The sequence below is a fragment of the Rhinoraja longicauda genome, chromosome 29 (assembly GCF_053455715.1).
Source record: "Rhinoraja longicauda isolate Sanriku21f chromosome 29, sRhiLon1.1, whole genome shotgun sequence".
In the NCBI taxonomy this organism is placed as follows: domain Eukaryota; kingdom Metazoa; phylum Chordata; class Chondrichthyes; order Rajiformes; family Arhynchobatidae; genus Rhinoraja; species Rhinoraja longicauda.
In genome coordinates, this window is record NC_135981.1 from 15,630,844 (window position 1) to 15,650,632 (window position 19,789).

The 19,789-nt window shown below is 39.3% G+C and overlaps 1 protein-coding gene across 3 annotated transcripts in view; it reads left to right on the top strand.

Moving 5' to 3' along the window:
• Nucleotides 1–18,288, top strand: part of nbr1a (NBR1 autophagy cargo receptor a) — a 49,090-nt gene extending 30,802 nt beyond the window's left edge. Inside the window, exons 16-23 of one of the 3 annotated variants that reach the window (XR_013549107.1) lie at nt 3,300–3,428; nt 4,594–4,725; nt 5,522–5,867; nt 8,316–8,422; nt 9,706–9,784; nt 10,894–10,993; nt 11,254–11,340; nt 13,181–13,207. Coding sequence is in view for 2 of the 3 variants with exons in the window: in XM_078424358.1 (XP_078280484.1) it covers nt 3,300–3,428; nt 4,594–4,725; nt 5,522–5,867; nt 8,316–8,422; nt 9,706–9,784; nt 10,894–10,993; nt 13,181–13,354 (1,067 nt within the window). In the remaining variant the exon portion in view is untranslated. Of the gene's footprint in view, nt 1–3,299; nt 3,429–4,593; nt 4,726–5,521; nt 5,868–8,315; nt 8,423–9,705; nt 9,785–10,893; nt 10,994–11,253; nt 11,341–13,180 lie in introns of all 3 variants that reach the window. The other 2 variants (XM_078424358.1, XM_078424359.1) reach the window with 2 other exon arrangements.
• Nucleotides 18,289–19,789: the final 1,501 nt, after the last annotated feature.

The window sequence follows — 19,789 nt, forward strand, 5'->3', positions numbered from 1 at the left end:
TACCTTCAACGCTCCTTTGCAACTTTTGCCTCCCCCACCCCCAATCCAATTACAGTTGAGGGCATCAGTCCACTTCTGACTGTTGTTTATAAGTTTCAAGCCACATAGATACAAAATTCTCATTTCCCACATGGTGGATTATAGATGGTTGAAGCACCAGTGTCCTGGGTGCAACTGGCCAGATTGGCATCTTCCAGTCCTGAAAAGACACTACATGATAATCCATTGGCGACCAGAGTGGTTCATTGGCCAACATTACCCTGTGTTGTGGCTAGAGATGTGTTCAGCTTACGTTCATGGGTCTGTCGTTTGGAAGAGGAGTTGCTGATAGATTATACTGATACTTTGGAAATTGTCGAGACAGGCATCAGGGGCAAGCAAATTCAGTGTTGGGGAAATTGAGGACCAGTATAATGATTGTGGGAGATCGGCTTCTCGTAAAATCACTGGTTGGCATTGAGAAATGGTAATTCCTGGCCCAGAACTCAGATGGTTAAGACCTGGAATTGAATGAAGTTGGGGATGATACAGGTCGAGTGGGTCCCATGGACATGCAGTCTCAAGATGAAGGTAAGTATTTAATTTACTTGGTAAATCGGGAACAACTGGGTCTACCACCCCAGCATCAGACTACAACAACCAAGTGATGGGCACTCCTGTGACCACTATTCCAAGTTTGCTTCTGATTCTCTGAAAGGAACTGTTGCATAGAAATGATGGTTGGTGTGGTGCTGCTGCAGACATCACATCCAAAATCAGTAGGAAGACTGGTACCTTGGTGTGCCCAGCTAAATTCCCAAAGGGGCATGAAGTGATTGTTACCATGTTTCATTCTATGACACTGGTGGTGGGAGGAACAGAGCCATTGAATTTCTAGTTAACAATTCCTCCCTTCTCTGATTTGCACACAAAGCTAATATTGTCAGGACAATGCACTGAATTTCTGCAGGCTACATTGCCAAAAAGAATTTAATAGAATAACATGACCTATAAAAAATTGTGATAATCAGTGGAACGAATCCAATCAGGACTTCAATAGGAATACCAGTCATAATCTACTTTCTATTTTCAAAATTAAAAAAAAAAATATACTGGAAATTTTACTCCATTCACAATTCCTGCACCTTAGCAGACAAAAGGAAAAAAAAATCTTTAAATCTTACTTTTGCTTTATAAGAAATAAATTCACAAGCTTGGATTGTAATTGTTGATTTTGCAATCTTATTCGTAAATCAAATCTTGACAGATGAACAAAAAGGAGAAACCAACCAACAAAATACAGTGTATTACAATTCAATAAATCTGGTAATTAATGGGCTCGTGTGACACCATCTTCTTGTGTCTCGAACCTTCGATTGTCGAGCTCGAACTCTCGCGTGCTCTGGGCCGACGAATCATGCGGTAAGGGGAGCGGGCAGGGGGCGTGAGTCTGGAGATGGAAGAAGTTGGAGATTAACTGATGTGCTCTCAAACGACGACAAGGCTGAGTTAAACATTAACTGAATGCACGTGAGTGCCGAGGGTTGCATCATTAATAAAGAAACATAGTGCGTACACAGCATATGGACCTCTACAGTAGTGACCCCGACGATCCAAAGCGGCTTATTTTGGATTTTTACCATGTTTGCAACTGACAACCTAGACCAGCAGAATGCATTTTCTGTCAAACTGTCCATTTTCTGGACATCACAGCCCCGTGTGGTTCGAACAGGCTGAAGCCCAGTTCCACATTCGACAGATCACTGCCGATGGCACAAAATACTACTACATGGTCAGTGCGCTGGACCAGGACACCGCCGGGCGCCTAATCGATTGCTTTCGCCAGCTACCAGCTGAAGCAAGTACGGGGGCCTCAAAATGCTCCTTTTGCGCACTTTTCGTCTCAGCCGCTGCGACAGGGCAGCCTAATTCCTTCACATGGACGGCCTCGGCGATCACAAGCCATCTGCGCTTATGAGCAAAATGCTGACCTTACTGAACGGCCACGTGCCCAGCCTCCTGTTCGAACAGGTTTTCCTCGAACAGATGCCTGGTGATATTCGCCTGCACCTCGCGGACAAGGATTTTACCGACCCCGCCGGGTGGCTGCCCATGCGGACATACTGTGGCAGGCGAAACAGCAGGGTGGCACCACCATCAGCCGGGTGGCAGCGGTGCCTCGGCCGGTCCCAACCTCCACCGAAGGTGCGTCGATGAAGCTGGACACGAGCGATGCCAGCAAAGGTACGTAGTGCTACTACCACCGAAGGTCGGGTTCCAAGGCCCACCGATGCCGACCACCCTGCACGCCAGTAGTGGCTACTGCGGCCGGCCAGTACAAAGTAGTACAAAGCGAATTTACAGAAAACTCTGCTTTAAGTGTCGAATATGTCAGGAGGACACATCGCCTCCTCTGCACCTGGGACCGTCATTCAGGGCAGTGTTCTCTGGTGGACACTGGAGCAGAGGTCAGCATTTTGCCCCCATCGGGAGCCGACACTCGTTCCAGTAAGAGGGGACCTTCTGGCCATCATCAATGGCAGCAACATCGGGACGTATGGAGTCTGCACGATCCCACTCACATTCGACTCCTGTCACTTCACTGGCCTTTCACTATCGCCGATGTCTCCCAACCGCTGCCGAGCGCCGATTTCCTCCGGGCACACTCCTTGCTGGTCGACGTGAAGGGACAACGTCTTGTCCATTCTGAGACGTTCGAGTCGATTGCCTTGTGCCAATATCAATAATAATATGATTGTCTAAGTTGAAGTTAAATTAACTGCTATGCATGAAAGGAACTGCTTCCCCCTCCACAGCTCCCCATGGATCATTACTGTGTAATTGATTCTTAGTATCTTAAGGTCAATTCACTCTTGGTAATAAATGTCACCCACATCTATTAAAAATAAATTCAGTTGTTGATTCTTCATCATAATGAATAACTGAAGAGTAACACCATCAAACTGGATAGGCCAGAAGAATGGTCCTAAACCAAATGGTCGTCTGTCCATTCTCCAAGATACTGCCTGACCCGCTGCATTCCTCCAACACTTTGTGTTTTGCTCATGATTCCAGCATCTGTATGTAGTTCCTTGTGTCTCTAGGTAGCTATTACCCAACATTGATCATCATGTCAATGATTTGAAAAATAATAATTACAGTAAACATGATGGCTTTCTAGTTAACAATGACTGCTTTTATGTCCACTTGAATATTTCAATTTCTCCAAGTATTGGCAATCTAAATTGCATTTTTTTAAATTTGGTTTGTTAATTGATGTCATTTGTCTTTGACTCTCGTCTTATTCTCTTTCCCAATAGATCATCCTCATTTAGAGGACGGCGATGAGGACATCAGTGGGACTCAGTTTGTTTGTGAGACGGTTATTCGTTCTCTAGCTTTAGATGAGGCTCCTGATTTGCTGCCACGCCGTAGGGGTAAACCAGACAGTGAGTATATGTAAGGGATAATTGCCCGCTGTGGCAGAAACAACGATAGCTTAAGCGTCATGGTTTTCTGTGGAAAGTATAACCATTTGTGGTTACAAAATTAAACTCCTCAAGTTGCCCTGCAGGCAGAATTTGTCCTATTTATTTAACTACTTTAGCTGGTTACTTTTGCTCCATGTTCCATCATTATTCCATGTTTGGTATCAGATTTATATTTCTAATTGGTGAAAAGTGCTTACAATTTTTTTTGGTGCCATAACCCAGTTTCTTCTGTTTTTCATTTAAGGTGTTAGTTGATTTATAAAAGTATCAATTCATAAATTGATATCAATAGACAGGTTATCATTTTAACCTTAAAACCTTTTTAGATTTACAAGATAAGGTCTGTTTTCTTTAGCAGTTTTATAATGTTGGCACTTTCATGAATATGTTTCAGAGTTGCTGTAAAATACAAATTCTGAATTAGCAAATCAGTACTGCAAAAATATGTTGCTTTCTGGTGAGCTGGTCACACAAAATCTAATGACAGTTTTCTCCCACAAAATGTCAATGAGCTGTCTTTTTGTGACCCCTCTCATGCAACATTTTTTTTAAAGTGAAAAGAAATAAAGATCAAATGCTGTAGTATGCTAAATATAACCCACTCCCCTCCCTCCCCTTTCCCAAAGTATTTTGTTCCTTTATGATGCATCCTGGACTAAATGCCAACTCTGAAATGGTGGTTTCCAGGTTTATCTCTTTTCTCAACAGTGGTAGAAACAATTTATTAACTTCATCATTGAGTATGCCCTGTGCTATTTACCCTTGCGTATAGAAGGGAATTGATTCAATTGCAATGGAGGGTAATACATTCCAGAATTACTAACTTTTGTATGTTTGAAGTGATTTCTCTTTGAAGAAGTGGTGGGTAGGGGGAACCTTCCCAGTGTGTGGAACAGGTACAGGAAAATGTTAGCACTTTTTAAAGTAACATTTACAATTCTCCATCTTGCATAAATGTGTTGTATATTAAAAATAAAAATGAGAAACCTTTGAAGCTATTAACATTTTCTGCTGTTATTATTTGAGCTGGTGTAAACAAACTAAAAACAGTTGGCTAAATTATTATTGCTGTATCCTCAACATGTTCTTTTCAATTGTTGCTGTTAATCTCTCATTTGAACAGACGCTTTCCAGGAAACACAAATTTCCAGTTCTGATATTAGCAGCGGTGAATGGAAAACTGGCAAAATCACCATGACAACGGTTACTGCCATAGGGCAGACAAAACTTTGCACAGAAGAGGCACAGGAGAAAGGTAACCAGAGCAACAATTGATGTTGTTTTGAAGGCATATTATTTAGTCCATGACAGGATATTGCAGTAAGAGGCTAAAGCGTATTTACTTTGGGAAGTGGAGCTGCTGGAGAAATTCAATGGGTCAGGCAGCATCTGTAGCATCCATCAAGCCTACTCTGCAATTTAAAATACCACGACAGAGCTGACGCTAACATCAACTCCACATTCTTATCCACCAGCAGTAACCCTTTAGCCCTTTGTTTATCAGAGATCTATTTGCCTAAGCCTTAAAAGTTGCTAAAGATTTTGCTTCCACTGCTCTTTGTGTGGTGTTATTGCTGAAGACTCATGATCTTCTGAAAGAAAAAAAATCACAACATCTGTCTTGAACTCTGGTTGCCCCTTATTTTTAATCGGTGATATCTAGTTTTAAATTCTCCCTTGATAAAACACCCTCTCCACATCCACCCCCACTATGACCCCTCAAGATCTGGTATATTTCAATCTACTTGCATTTTCACTCTTCTAAACTCCAGTAGATATAACTCTACTCAAATTTGGCTCCAGAAGAAAACATGGCAGTAATATGTATTAGTCCAGCAAATCTTCTCAGAACTACTGAAATCTGTCATGTACACTATTATCTTAGTGCCATCTCTTTATTGCTCTATATAATTGTACAATCCAATAAATTAACAATATTTTATAAAGAATCATTATCATAATTGATCTCCTTCGTGTTCATCTTTGGAAAATTGCATTTAAAAGTGATGTGTCAATTAGTGAATGAGTGATTATTTGTTTTTGGCCCACAGATGAACTTGAAACTGATGGTATCAATGAATACTTTGAAGAAAAGTATGAAATAGAAAGCCTGAGGTCTTCTGACTGCTCGGAGGATTACATTATCATTTTACCCGAGTGTTTTGATACTAGTCGTCCTCTGGGTGAATCGATGTACAGCTCTGCCCTTTCCCAGCCCGAAGAAATGGAGGAGGAGATAGAAGTGGTATCTGATGCTGAAATCTCGGAGAGTGAAAACCCTATCTGTGAAAATAAGTCTCAGTCACATAACATTAATGATATATTATGTATATCCCAGACACTGGAAATGGAGCCCCTTAAGCCAGAGGTCGTATCTGCTCCATTGCACCAACAAAGGTAATGTTTTTCAATTGTTCTTTGTATGCTTGAGTGAAATCAGATGCTGAGTGTGTGGCTCAAAAATTGCTCTGGGCCAAATTTGTGTTTTAATTCTGGGGTGCTGACACAAATACTGGATATAGGCTAAACGTTAATCAGGCTGGGATAAGTGCTCCAGGGAGTGGAAGAACCAGGGCTGTGAAATTGAAAGGCTATAAACTAAATGGTAGGGTGCAGGGATCTGGTGAGGTAAAACGTAGAAGATATAAGAGAAAGTACAAGGTAATGGGGCTGCATCAGAAATTGGTATAATAACCAGAGTCTGTCAGGAAGGGAGAGATCATAAAAGCAGAGTATGCTTTCATTTAATATTAAATTCAGAGAATAATAATAAAAAGAAAAAGGCCCAAATGCACACAGTTATTTGGAACGATGAAATAATGGTGTAAATGGACTCTCATAACCAATACAGAGATGAGATTGCAAAGCAATTAAAGTTGGGAAATAATTATTAGAAGAGATGGCCAAAATGGAAGAGGTGGCAGAATACCCCTGATAATAAAGGATATGATAACAGAGCTTTATTTGTCGTTCGGTACCGAAGTACCGAACGAAACTACATAGCAGTCATAGAAAAAAAAAAAGAACACAAGACACATAACCCCAACACAAACGTCCATCACAGTGACTCCAAACACCCCCTCACTGTGATGGAGGCAACAAAACTTCCACTCTCTTCCCCACGCCCACGGACAGACAGCTCGTCCCCGACCGACCCGCACAGTCCCCGCACCGGGCGCTGAAACGTCTCGCGGCCGAACCGGGCGATGAAAGGCCCGCGACCGAGCCTTGCGCAGCTAAGTCCCGTGGTCGAGCCGCACCGGGCGATGTCAAGTCCCGCAGCCGAGCCGCACCAGCGGTAAAAAGTCCCGCAGCCGAGCCGCACCGGGCGATGTAAAGCCCCGCGGCCGAGCCGCACCGGGCGATGTTAAGTCCCGCAGCCGAGCCGCACCAGCGATGTAAAGCCCCGCAGCCGAGTTGCACCGGGCGGTGTTAAGCCCCGCAGCCGAGCTGCACCGGGCGATGTTAAGCCCCGCAGCCGAGCTGCACCGGGCACTGTTAAGTCCAGCGGCCAAGCCGCACCGGGCAATGTAAAGTCCAGCGGCCAAGCCGCACCGGGGGATGTTAGGCCCCGCAGCCGAGCCGCACCCCGCTCCGTGAGGAAGAGAAAAGTCCCCCCCCCCCCCCCCACACCCACCCACACCACCACCCCCTCCCACACATACACAACCAAAAAAAAATATATAAAAACCATCCCAACACCGACACACAACAAAAAAAGGAAAAAAAAAGACGGACAGACTGCTAGTCAGCCGCTGCCGTTAGGCACCGCCATCCATAATGGCAGTAGATTGAGGATCTTGGCTCAAAATTCAGAAGTAGAATCCGTTCAGCTGGAACTAAGAAACAAGGAGGGCCCTGTTATCACGGTGTGTCTCTAAAACTAAAACTAGATCAGTATATTGAGGGATGAAAGAGCAACTGGGCAATTTTTGATCTATTATGCAATAAAAGGGGATTATTTAACCTGGGGCCCTGAGAGAAGAATGGTTAAAGCATGATAGAATACATAAGTTGTAAAATACATAAGTTTTAAAAGATTTAGTTCAATCTGAAAGCAGATTTAATTCTAAAAGAAGCAACCCTAGAAGTTGTGAACTGGCAAAGATGTCTTATGGTACAATCAACTCCTCATGAAAAGTGGTACAATCATGGCTAATATGAGAAGTCAAAATAGTATTACATCAAGAAAAAGGTTTACAACATTGCCCAAAACAACAGTAAACTTTTGGATCTGAAAATTACAAATGTAATTAAAGGTGTCCCAGAAAGTGATAAGGAAGCGAAAATTAGGGTATGATCATAATTCAGTTGGAAAATATTGGTAAATGCTTCTGTAGATCTGTAAAACAAAAAAGGAAAAGATTAATGAATATTAAGTGTGAATGATTTACACACAGACAGAAATATAGTATTTGGGAACACAAACTGCGGATACTGGAATTACAAGAAAAAACAAATTAGTGGAGGAACTCAGCAGGTCAGGCATCATCTGTGGAAGGAATAGACAGACGTTTTGGGTTTGAGGCCCTCGTTTTGGGCTCTTCTTCAGATACCTCAGTCAGAACATTGTATTTGGAACTGAAGGCAATACAGAGAAATTAAACTGATTTTTTTATTTACCCTCATGGAAGATGATTACAAGAGCCTTATGACTAAACTGGTCTAAATTGAATAAGGTCAGGCTAGGGCACTTGCCAGTAAGTTATTTACCAACTGTAATGCCAACTAAACCAGCATTGTGGTTACTTATGTCTGCATAACAAATGAATTTGTGTTCTGCAGAATTAAAGTCAATTACATGGACAAAAATAATGTACTTTTGTGGTCCTGCTGTCATTGCAGGAATGATGGTGCTACTGTAAATTCACACGAGCTTCACCCTGATGTGCCAGAAATGCCTGAGACAGAGAATCCTCCAGTTAGTTCACCTGTTCTTCAACAACAAAATGGTAATCATGATCTAATAATACATTTTCAGTTGCCACAATGCCTCTTCATCTTGTTTTTTGCTGCCCTCGCACCCTTTTCGTTACTCTTGCTCCAACTTTTCAGGTTAAGAATAAGCCTTTATGTTATAGTAAACATGTTAGTGTTGCAGTAAAAGTGAAAGAAGTATGATATAAATCTGGAATACAGAAGATTATTTTAGTGGATGAGTGGAAACTAGCATTAAGCCGAGTGCTGACTTGAACTTGGTTTGCAGTTTTGGTTCTGCAGTAATTGCTGATGAACTTGTCTGGAGATGCTAAGTTAAGATGCACCATTGTTTAACACTTGAAAAAAACAACAAAGGTTGTTATTTTTTTGGACTGCATCTCATTGAGTGCATTCATGACTTAGACTGGTAGATTTTTAAAGGCATTGGGGGATTTGGTCTATGGTAAATTTGTAAAGGCGCAGGATGAGTCATGATATTACTGAATGGTTAGAGAATGATTGAACTTCTATTTCTCTTTCTTGTGTCTTATGACTTTTTTTAAGTTTGAGGCAAAGTAGCAATGTACTTATTAGTTTTAGGTGTCCTCAGAACAGGTCTTCCTGATGATTTGATGAGGTGTTTAAAAAGTGATACTTTTTTAAAGTTCTATTCAAAGCAATAGAAACATGAACAAGTAATGGGTCAATATTAGCTCTTGAAATAGTGTTTAAATTGGCTTATTTGTTTAGAAAGGATCTTGTCTTAAACGTTTGTCGCCAAATATATGTGGCCTTTTTTAATGGACTTTGTCAGTTAATTTAAATAGCAAACATCAGCTTATCAACCCTCGGGTGGCCATTTGTAGCAAAATCTTCAAACGTTAGCATATTACATTAAATACAGGCTGGGGCAATGTTTCAATTTAACATCCCATCTTGGCTACTTCAAATGCAATTTAATGCTTGAAATATCTGGTGGGATTTATCCCCTGAAAATAATACAAATATTAAGATTTTATCTGGAAAAAAAACTTAATGTTAACATGATCCACAGATCGACGATCAGTTCCAAATTCAACAGCTGGATATTTCAGATTTGACTCCAATATATATCTTAACCTGGGCCCAATATGTTTTGTTATCTGTCCTTCAATTCAATCACATTCAATTAAAAAATAATATGCTTGTTTAAAACTGCATCCATAAATGAACTTATTTTATTATTGGAATGAGAATAGATCGCTCTTCCAGTGTACAGTCCATAAACCTTTTTGTTTTTAAGTTGTCTTCTTACTATTGTTGTGTCCATTCACAGTGCCCACGATTTTGGAAGTGGAATGTGCAGAGGTACCAAGGATCATGAATAACAAACAACTCCAGTGCCCACATTTAAGGTGACAACGCTATCTGCTTATGTATATTTTCTATTCATTAAAACTTGGCATATAAATTGGATTCCTTCATTCTTGGGGCATTGGAAGGAATATGGTTTGTACAACCAAATCCAAAGTTGACAGTAAGCTTTTCTTTTGTTGCAGTTTACTTTTATGGGTAAAATCCAATCATGCACTTTTGGAACATTGTAAAGAAAATTGTGTCATGTTGTTCACGGTGTGACTGTTCATTGATGGCTGGTTGCCACGCTAAAATGCCCATGTTTTACTGATGCTACACTTGATATTCCTCTAAAGTTGTCCATTCATTTCCTTTGTCAAGGCATGACCTCGTGATACTCCCAGCCCTTATGCTGTACCTCCTGTTCTTGAACACTAGTGCATGAATTCTTGATTTATACCTGCCCCCATCCCACCACCACCACAAAGTTCAACAAGCACCCGTTTCCTCCAGAAGATAATCCCTTGATCGGCTATTTTACTCCACTGCCTCCTCTCCTTTACTTGGCTCATTTGTGCCATGGGCCATTTGTCCTGCCCAACAGTTAACAACATGTTGGCAACTCCTTGGATCATGCATGAGCCCTACTAAATGGGTCTTTGATCACGGTAAAAAATGGGCCTGTTTTTAGACCAGAGATCCAAACTGTAACAAAAACATTACCCACGATTCATCTTGGCTCAGGTGCTTCCTGTCATAGACTGCAATCACTTTGGGTTCAAATCCCACTGCAGTAGATTGAGCACATAAAATAGATAAAGTCATCAGTGCATAACATAGGAGGTGCTGAGATACCAGCTTTCAGATAAAATGTTTTCTTTCTCTTGACACATGGCCAACTTAGAAGAAGGAAGTATAAGTTATAATGCTCGGCATTGAATACTCTCTCCAGCTTTTGTATGTGAAATGGCTAATTGAGGTGGCAGGGGTAGGAATAGAAGGTGACTAGTGCCTACACTGAACCCATGATTTCCAGAGAAAGCAAAAGGTTGGATAAAAGGGAGCCTTTTTCTAACTGCCCCATCTTAAAGTTTGATTAGTAATTCAAATTCAAATCCTTTTACAAACTTAAGTCTGCTTTCTATTTTTTGTTTGATTTCCATTATAGACACCATAGTGGCATTGCTGGTGAGCTAGTGAAGGGAGCCCTGTCTGTGGCGGCTTCTGCCTATAAAGCCCTTTTTGCGGGCGACGCCAATGTGGTACAGGTATATATCTTTCAATATTCTTTAATGAAACCATTTGAGCAACGTTGTGCTTTTGCGCAATTCACAATGTTCACGACTATGATTAATGTGACCATTATGCTGATCATGTCATTACACTGGTAATTAGAAGAAATTTGAGTCCTGAAATACCTCTAAGTCTATGCTGGATGTAGTACTCCCATCTACTTTGTATTTGCATTCCCTGTTTATCAATCTATATATCTCTATTTCTCTCTCTCTCTCTCTCTCTCTCTATATAGATATAGATATCTATATCTACAGTAGAAGTCATTTGTTCCTGGGTCTTTCCTAAATAACCCAAACCTGCATTTTTTGCTATTGAAAAGGTAAATTCTAACCTGATGATTAACATTTCAACAAATAATATTCGTAGTTGAATTTGAATTCTCAATTGGTTATTATGAGTGATAAATTACTGCAGTGCACCATGGCTTGACAAAATATGGAAATTTACCCATCACGTAAATTGTTAATTCTAAACATGCTCTGAGGGAATTGGCATTTTGTGACTATGGAGTTCTATTTACATAATTGTTATCTTGTGCTAAATTCTAATTGTACCAATTGATGCTATTGCCAAAGGTGCTACTGAATGGGCAGTGCACATTTTTACCAATGTAATTGTTCTCCATGGGACCATGGTCAAGTTGGAGGAAAATTTGGGGTTGCTGGTTATTGACTCATTTGGGGCTTGGGTTCAATCAGTTAAGTAGTGGGCAATTGAGGGTATTGGGAGAAGGTGTGGGGACACAGGTTGAGTATTACCAGTCAGTTAAGGGACATGGACAGAGGTTGGGTCAGCAAAAGGTAGGACAAGAGCAGGTGAGATTGGAGGCTTCAGCAGATCACAAGGACTGGCAAATCGCAGGGAGATTGAGGGATAGGGAATTTGTTGCATCTAGTTTGCTCAGCGCTCTTTGGGAGGGGAGGAGTTGAAGGATGAAAGATTTGGAACATAATAGGAGCTCCTAGCATTGTTTTGGTAATACACAAATATCCAATGTGCGCCCAGTCATTGTTGCTACTGGAACAACTTTGTCTAATTTCTCTTGCAATGTTCCAAAATAAATATTTTTAACACAACGTGATGTAATTTGACCTCTGTCTGTGCCAGAAGTGTCAACATAGTCGTTACCCCATTTCACTTTGCAATAAGTATATTTTCAGTCGGGTATTCCTGATGTTAACAAAGGTATATGATCTCATTTCTAGCCAATTATTTTCTCTCAGCTTTGCAACACTAGGGATCTGGGTTACATTCTGACTTCACGTGCTGCTTACGTCGAGAAACATGTTTTCTTTTTGGGCACTTGGGTTTGCCCCGGGTGCTGGTATTTCCTCCCATATCCCACAGATGTGCTGATAGATGCACTGTATATTACCCCTTGGTGTAGATCAATGGCAAGAAGTTACAGACAAGTTGATGGGTATGTTACAGCACAACACTGAGATAGGAGAGGACTAACGGGGTTGTACTCCCCCAGGAGAAGGCATGAACCCAATGGGTTGTATGGTTTCCTGACATTGTAAAATAATGGAAAGAATAAAAACATCAGTGAATATCTCAAAGAACTTTTAAAACGCAATGTATTGATTAAATGGGAATAAATTGGCAAACTGAATTACAGTCCAATGCTAGGAAATGTTTAAACAGGGAATGGAAATGGTAAAATGTAACGATTTATATAAGGGCAAAGTGGAAATATATTTAAAGTTTGGTCACCATGACTATCGGTAAAGCTTGATCAGATTATTGCCTAGAAATCCAACCTGATTAAGTTCATCTGTGGAGCTACAATATATTGTGATATATAAATATGCAATATATCGTAGCTCTGCTGATGAATTTAATAAAACTGAATTTTAGAATCTGGCCACAATGCAGTTGATATTAGATAGTGTGATTGGTACAGCCAATAGAGAATTAATTGTTAAGCATAAACAACTTGAATGTGAATGATAATCTTCCAGTGGTGTTCAGATAATCATTAGTTAAGATATATTTTGTCTACTGGTTAAGAGAACTTGGGCTTTTAAGTTTGTCAGAAGGGCAATTAAAGGAAGATCATCCCACGCTGAATGCTCATGATGGACATTGACACTAAGGAGCTGAATAGTTTTAAAAATGCACTCAACTCATTTTGCAACTTTCTTCCCTCTGCACAGGCTGAAGCAGCAGAGAATCATACAGCACCCTTGATGGATATTCTTTTTGAAATGGGATTTTGTGACAGACAGCTCAATATGAAACTCCTCAAAAAGCATAGCAACAATCTCATTGATGTTGTCAACGAACTTCTCGCCATCTATGAGAATGACTGGTATGCTGGGCGCCACTGAATAAACATGGGATACATGGACTGCCACTAAGTTAATACAGACCTCTTGCGTGTGCTAAAAAGAAATTGTGCACAATAGCTGTAATTGAGGATGATTCGATAATCTGTGAATTCATTTTCAGTAATATGTTTCATTGAATTAACATTGAGTTCAGTTAATATTTGGGAAAATGTGTTTCTCCGGTCCATATTAATCCATATTTTAGATTATGTGGGTTTATATAGTGTAAAAAAAAACGTGGATTAACAACAAATCCTAAAGAAAAGGGGATCAAGATGTGTCTGAGTCTGTTTGATAAGTTTTGGAAATATCACATTGATGCTGATATCTTTGCAACTTACACTACACAAAAGGCATCAAACATCACAATATATTTTGCAATGTAATAATCCATGAGGTGGATTCTGTATGATGGAACACGACAGTGAACCTATATCAATGCAATGAGTATACCGTAAGCGGCTCAATATCAGGAATATGATTCTTTTATATTGATATTTGCAAGGAAGGACATTATAGTAGTATATTGTACTTAAGAGACAATTGAAGCTTTATTTTCTGCTTGGAAGTAAAACAAACTTATTTCAATTTGATTTATATAATCGGATACTTTATGATTGGAACCTGCAGCAACAAATTGCTGCTGGATAAACCTTTGACAGGTCTTCTGTTGGAAATGTAATACTGGATCGTGAAAAGTAGAATGTTTGTCAATGTGTGAGGTTGGTTTTTGTGCTAGTTTGTCCTTCAGCAGCCAATTTGTTCACAGCAGAAAATGAAATATTGTAATCAGTTGGCAGTAGGACAAACCTAATTTAATGCTTTATTTTGCTGAAGTAAAAGCATGACATTTTCTTAGACTTTCATTTACATTTTGTTCTTTAACTGCTGTATTGGAATTTGTATGTTTTGAAATGATCGCTGTGGCATTTGTTGGCAGCCTTGAGTGCTTTGACAGATTTCGTTTCCAGTAGGATAGATTCAGCTGAATTGTATAGTTAATATTTCCGTATGTTTAATGTCCAGTCAGAAGCTGCTCAACCAATGTTTGGGTTGAAATCTACTAGATTGGCCTCTGAAGCTATGTGACATCTTTATTTTCATTCATTTGATTCCTTTGTGGGCTGAGGGTAGATTGATAATTACATATTAATTCAGCAGCAGAATTCCAAATTTAACGAGCTAGAATTTGCATTTGCTGTAATTCTGACGATACTGATATACATCAACTAAAACTTTTTCTTTGCAATGTGGGAGCATTGGCACCACTTTTAGCTGTTTTCTAGTTAAATGTTTCTCAAAGAAATTTCAACTTGTGCAAGTTTGGACTAGGAATTGTAATGGTTGCTAATGCATTCAAGCTATTTGCTAACTCTGGCCGTGGAGCCTTTTTCAACTGTTTAACAATTATATTAATGGAACACTAATCTTAAACCTTATGCACAAACAAATATGGACTTGTTCTTCTTAGCCAGATGCTCAACATAGAGGATGATTTGTTTCCATTCTAGTTCTGTGGAGCAGGAAATGTCTACGTGAATCCTTTTAATCTGATGCACCACAATCTTCAGGGTGAGGTCTTGTTCCAATGTCACGAAGGTCCAAGACAATTGAAAATTATCCTACCCTGCACATGTGCATGCATTTGCCTCATCTTTTTACTAGCCCACCTTCCATCCTCGCCCCTTCCTTTACCTCTGCTAACATTATTTCAGTGTGCTGGCTGTGCAATTAATCCTAACCCCCCCAATTGGTTTCCCTGAACCTATTCTCTCTCACCTCGCCATTAACACTGATTCTCCCCACCATTTACATTTTAATTTACAGTAGCCAATTAACTGACCACTAATTGTGTTTTTTCAATGTGGGAGGCAACCAGAGGACCTCGGAGGAAACACGCATGGAAAATAAATCTATGGTGTCTTCATCCTTCTTTGTCTTGCTCTACCTGTTATTCCCTGCATTATAACTGTCAGATGTATGTATACTCTCCCATGATGACTCTGACTGACCCTCTCACCATCATCTAGTCCACCCCAGTACCAGCAGCCACACTGTCTGAAATCACCAGCCTAGCGCCCAACTCCTGGGAGAGGACCCCACTATTCCTCTGTGCCTCTTTCTGTGTTTTCCCTATCTCTTAAAGTTGTACATCCTGGATTATTTAATTCCCAATCTTGTTCAATTTGAAACAATGTCTCTGTAACTGGTATGACATGTACTTTACGTATTTGTTTATTCTTTTAATTCACCTAGCTCGTTACAAATGCAATATTGTCATAATTTAACCTTAGCTTTGGTATCACTCTGCTAATTCTTTGCTCTGCCCAGTCCAAGTATTCCAGAGCAATTGGACACTAATGGTGCCAGGGCAGGGAGAGATTAATGACTTTCTGCGCACTTCTACACTTCAATGCAGGATGACAAAATTGCATTTTTTATAACACAAAATTATATTTTGATCTTAAGGGCAACCACTTCCCTTACATTTCCATATGTTCGGATGATATGTGTCAATGGTAAGGTTGACCCACTCCCCATCTCCAGCTATCTATTTGGGACATAACTAAAGTAGTGGGTGGGTTTCACTTCCCCGGTCCTCTGCTCAAACAAAGCCTCACGGAATGTGCCCATGTACTTATTTTCATTATCTTCACCAGGGCAGAAAAATATACTAACATATGCCTACATGTTTGTAGGGTAGTTTGTAGAATTTCATTATAGATCATAGACACAGAAAGATGACCTAGAGGATGTGATCACGTGTTGTCGTTTCTAACAAATATCATCAGAAAAATTGGCTAGAGTTCTACCCTTGTACTTGCTGTTAGCTGTCTGACCGCTAAAGATTATATAGTATTACTTATTACACTTCACATCTTGACAATATCTACAACTGATATGCAAGAATAGAAAATTGAGCATTCACAAATTTATTGAGACTTCTAGGTGTGTATTTTGAATGAACTGTTTGGTTTCAGTCCAGAACAATACTTTAAATGCAAAATAATTGGTCTGCACAATAAATTTAATCCTCTGTTGAAGCCGTCTGCTGCTAGTTGTACAACATGGAAGAACACTAATGAAGAACAACTATGCAACTGTTCCATTGGTGTGGGAATTTCCATTGCATCAGTGTGAAAAGTGATGTTCCTATTTATGTTTGTTTAAGCTTTATGGCTTTAAGCTTTTCTTATAGCAGATTCTACAAGAGATTCAAGAAAATTAGTAAGAACTCTGGTTTCTAGCAAGAAATATAGATTATTTTTAAAAATGAATTAAATAAGCGGTAATGCAACCCAATCTGCTCTTTGGTAGAGAAAAAAAGTCATGAATAGCCCAATGATCTTATTGTTCCCTTTCTCTCATTCTCTTCCACTCCCTCCCAATCCAATCAGTTTCTCTGCTGAAACCCTTGATTCTACATTTACTGAACTAATACCTCAATGATTGAGTCAATTTGGCAAGGATAGACATTGCAAGATTTGTTCACGGATTAAAAAATGAAGATAGTTCGTGGGATATTGAAGGGTTGTCCTCATTTTGGATTAATAAATACTTTAACCTATTGGAAATGTAGATGGCCATCTTCTCAATTAAAGAAAGCTACCATATAAAACAGCTTGCTGTTTAGTATTTTTTCTGTAGTCTTGTTATTGGCAATAAAATTTAAAAAGGAGTGCTTGTAAGCAGATGTAAATGACCAGGAAAATCAATGGACAAATAGTGTAAAGTTGAAGAATTACTATTTATGATAAAAAATCTTTTCTGTGTATGATTTTTGCTATAGAAATCCAAATAATTGAGACAAGATAAGTATTTTTTGATTATCAGTTCTAACTTCTTTGCTGCCAATGAGATATCATAAGCTTTGACCTGATTTGTAAACAAGATTTTCAATGTGTAGATTGTACTAATATTTACAAGTTGAAAGATGCAAAATACATATTTAAAACACAAAAAAAAAAGTTAACCCAACGAATTTCCCCTTTAGAGGCTGTTGAGATTGGCCATTCAGAAAATTGCTTTGAAGAGATAATGGTATGTTTTGCAGCTATGAAGATCTTTCATTTTGGTTTGATTTGCATTCTTCAATTTTTCTCTGGCCCAGATTATGAACGCTGTGTGTGTTGATACTTTAAGATAATTTTGTGGTTAATCTGGTATCCTTAAAATTGGCTACAAATGTGTTGTGGAATTCAAAAAACCCTGTGCACCCTTTCGCCATGAGTTCTCGAGCAGATTAACTCGGTTGTGCTCTAATAATTTTTTTTAAAGCCCACCAGAATAAGGTTTTGACATAATGCAAAACCATTCACATCAACTTTAACGATGTAAAGTATTTAAACTATTAGCATCTTATCAGTATTTTTAAATGATAAAGCTCCATTACATATTGATCTGGTATTGCGCAGAGGTACCTAGGGGAATTTTTTTATACTGGCAATTGTTTACAGCGCAATACTTCTCACCAAACTTGGTTCACACTCGCATTTGACTAATTGCCACATTCTCTCAGTACCATTTCATTCTGGGACTAAGAATCTAAAGAGGTCCTTTCGATAAAATAAATGGAGTCAAAGGAAAATTATCATTTTTTGAGTGTCCAATAGATACACCAAGAAGGAAACCATGGAACCATTTCTGCAGTTAATTTGCAGTCGTTTCTTAAATTGCGCACAATAATCACTTATGGATTTATTTTTAAAAATCGCAGTACTTTGGAGATTAAAAAATTAACGCTTCGGTAACTTCTGTTGGCTTCATTTGCACATTGTCTACATTTGCATGAAATTGTCCTCAAACTAATTTTAAAGTATGTAGCATTGCATACATTACCCATTGTTCTCTACAAAACTGTATTGTTCTGTTTTAAAAAGTGCTGTAAATGAAATTTGATTCAGTTAGATGAATAAAAATAATGTTTAAATAAAGTTTGCATTAATTTACTTTTCTCATTTGTAATGACCCAAGATCCAAACTGATGTTATGGAAACCACATTCTGTATCTTTGTTAGAGTTTGTAGTTTAGAATCATTGTAAGCCGCACGGTGGCACAGCAGTAGATTTGCTGCCTTAGTGCTTTCAGCCCTGGAGACCCGGGTTCGATCCAGACCACGGGTGCTGTCTGCATGGAGTTTGTACATTCTCCCTGTGACCACGTGGGTTTTCTCAGATCTTCGGTTTCCTCCTACACTCCAATTGACTTGGTATAAGTGTAAAATTGTCCCTAGAGTGTCAAGGATATTGTTAATGTACGGGGATCGCTGGTCGGTGCGCACTCGGTGGGCTGAAGCAGCTTGTTTTTGCGCTCTATCTGCGCACTTTGTTCCTTGGAACACATGGAGTTGTATAAAGTCATGAGCAGAGTAGATAGAGGGAATGCACATACTTTCCCCCATGTTAGGGGAATCAAGCACTAGAGAACATAGTTTTAAGATGAGAGGGGAAAGATTTAATAGAAACCTGATGAGCACCATTTTCACATGGGATGGGTGTATGGAATGAGCTACCAGAGGAAGAGGTTAAGGCAGGTGCAATAACAAAAATTAAAATATATTTATACAGGTACATGGATAAAGAAGAATTATAGAGAGATATGAGCTAACTATGGGCAAATAAGACTAACTTAGGTGAGGCATTTTGATCAGCATGGATGATTCTGTGTATTAATAACTGAATTTTGTAGTTATACAGGAAAATCTACAAGGACTCTTGCCTTTCTCACAAAGAAGAATTCTGTAACCTGGATCCTGCTCTTACACAATTGCACTTTGTTAACCAATTTACCATATCATTTAAGGGACAGTTTTGCAAACCAGACTTTGTTCATGGGCATCTGAATTGTATTCTGTTTTGGGTGATGGAACAATTCTCTTGTTTTATAGTAAAGTTGAATATATGGATTATACTCTGAAAACAACAATTTGAACTGAAAACGTGTTGCATATTGTGGATTCAATAGTATATTTGTAATGAGTAATTGGCTATCTCTAGATCCCTTCAGTGGCGTGGAGATTTTTAAAGATTGGAAACTATGTTTAAACTAAAAATAGCTTTGTTAATCTCAAAAGGAATGTTAGTTTAGATCATGAGCTATCTGCGTTTAAATATTTAAGGTACATTTGAGTATTTCAAACAGATGTTTGCAAAATAATTAACTCCAATAGTTCTAATTTGGGGGTACAACCTATTTGACTGATTATCATATGTTGCGAATTGGTTAATGTTAGCAATGCTACATGATCGTCCCTTCGCAAAGCCGTAAAGCCAACCTTTCAGGATTTCCATCGCGATTTAATTTCCAAAATCTAGGTCAACGTGACGCCGTGTGACTTCTGTGTTTGGATGCAGAGTAAACCTCTGGCCACGTGGTGATGATACGGAGCATTTATGAGAAAGCATCCATTCGTTTTTGAAGCATCGTAGAAATTT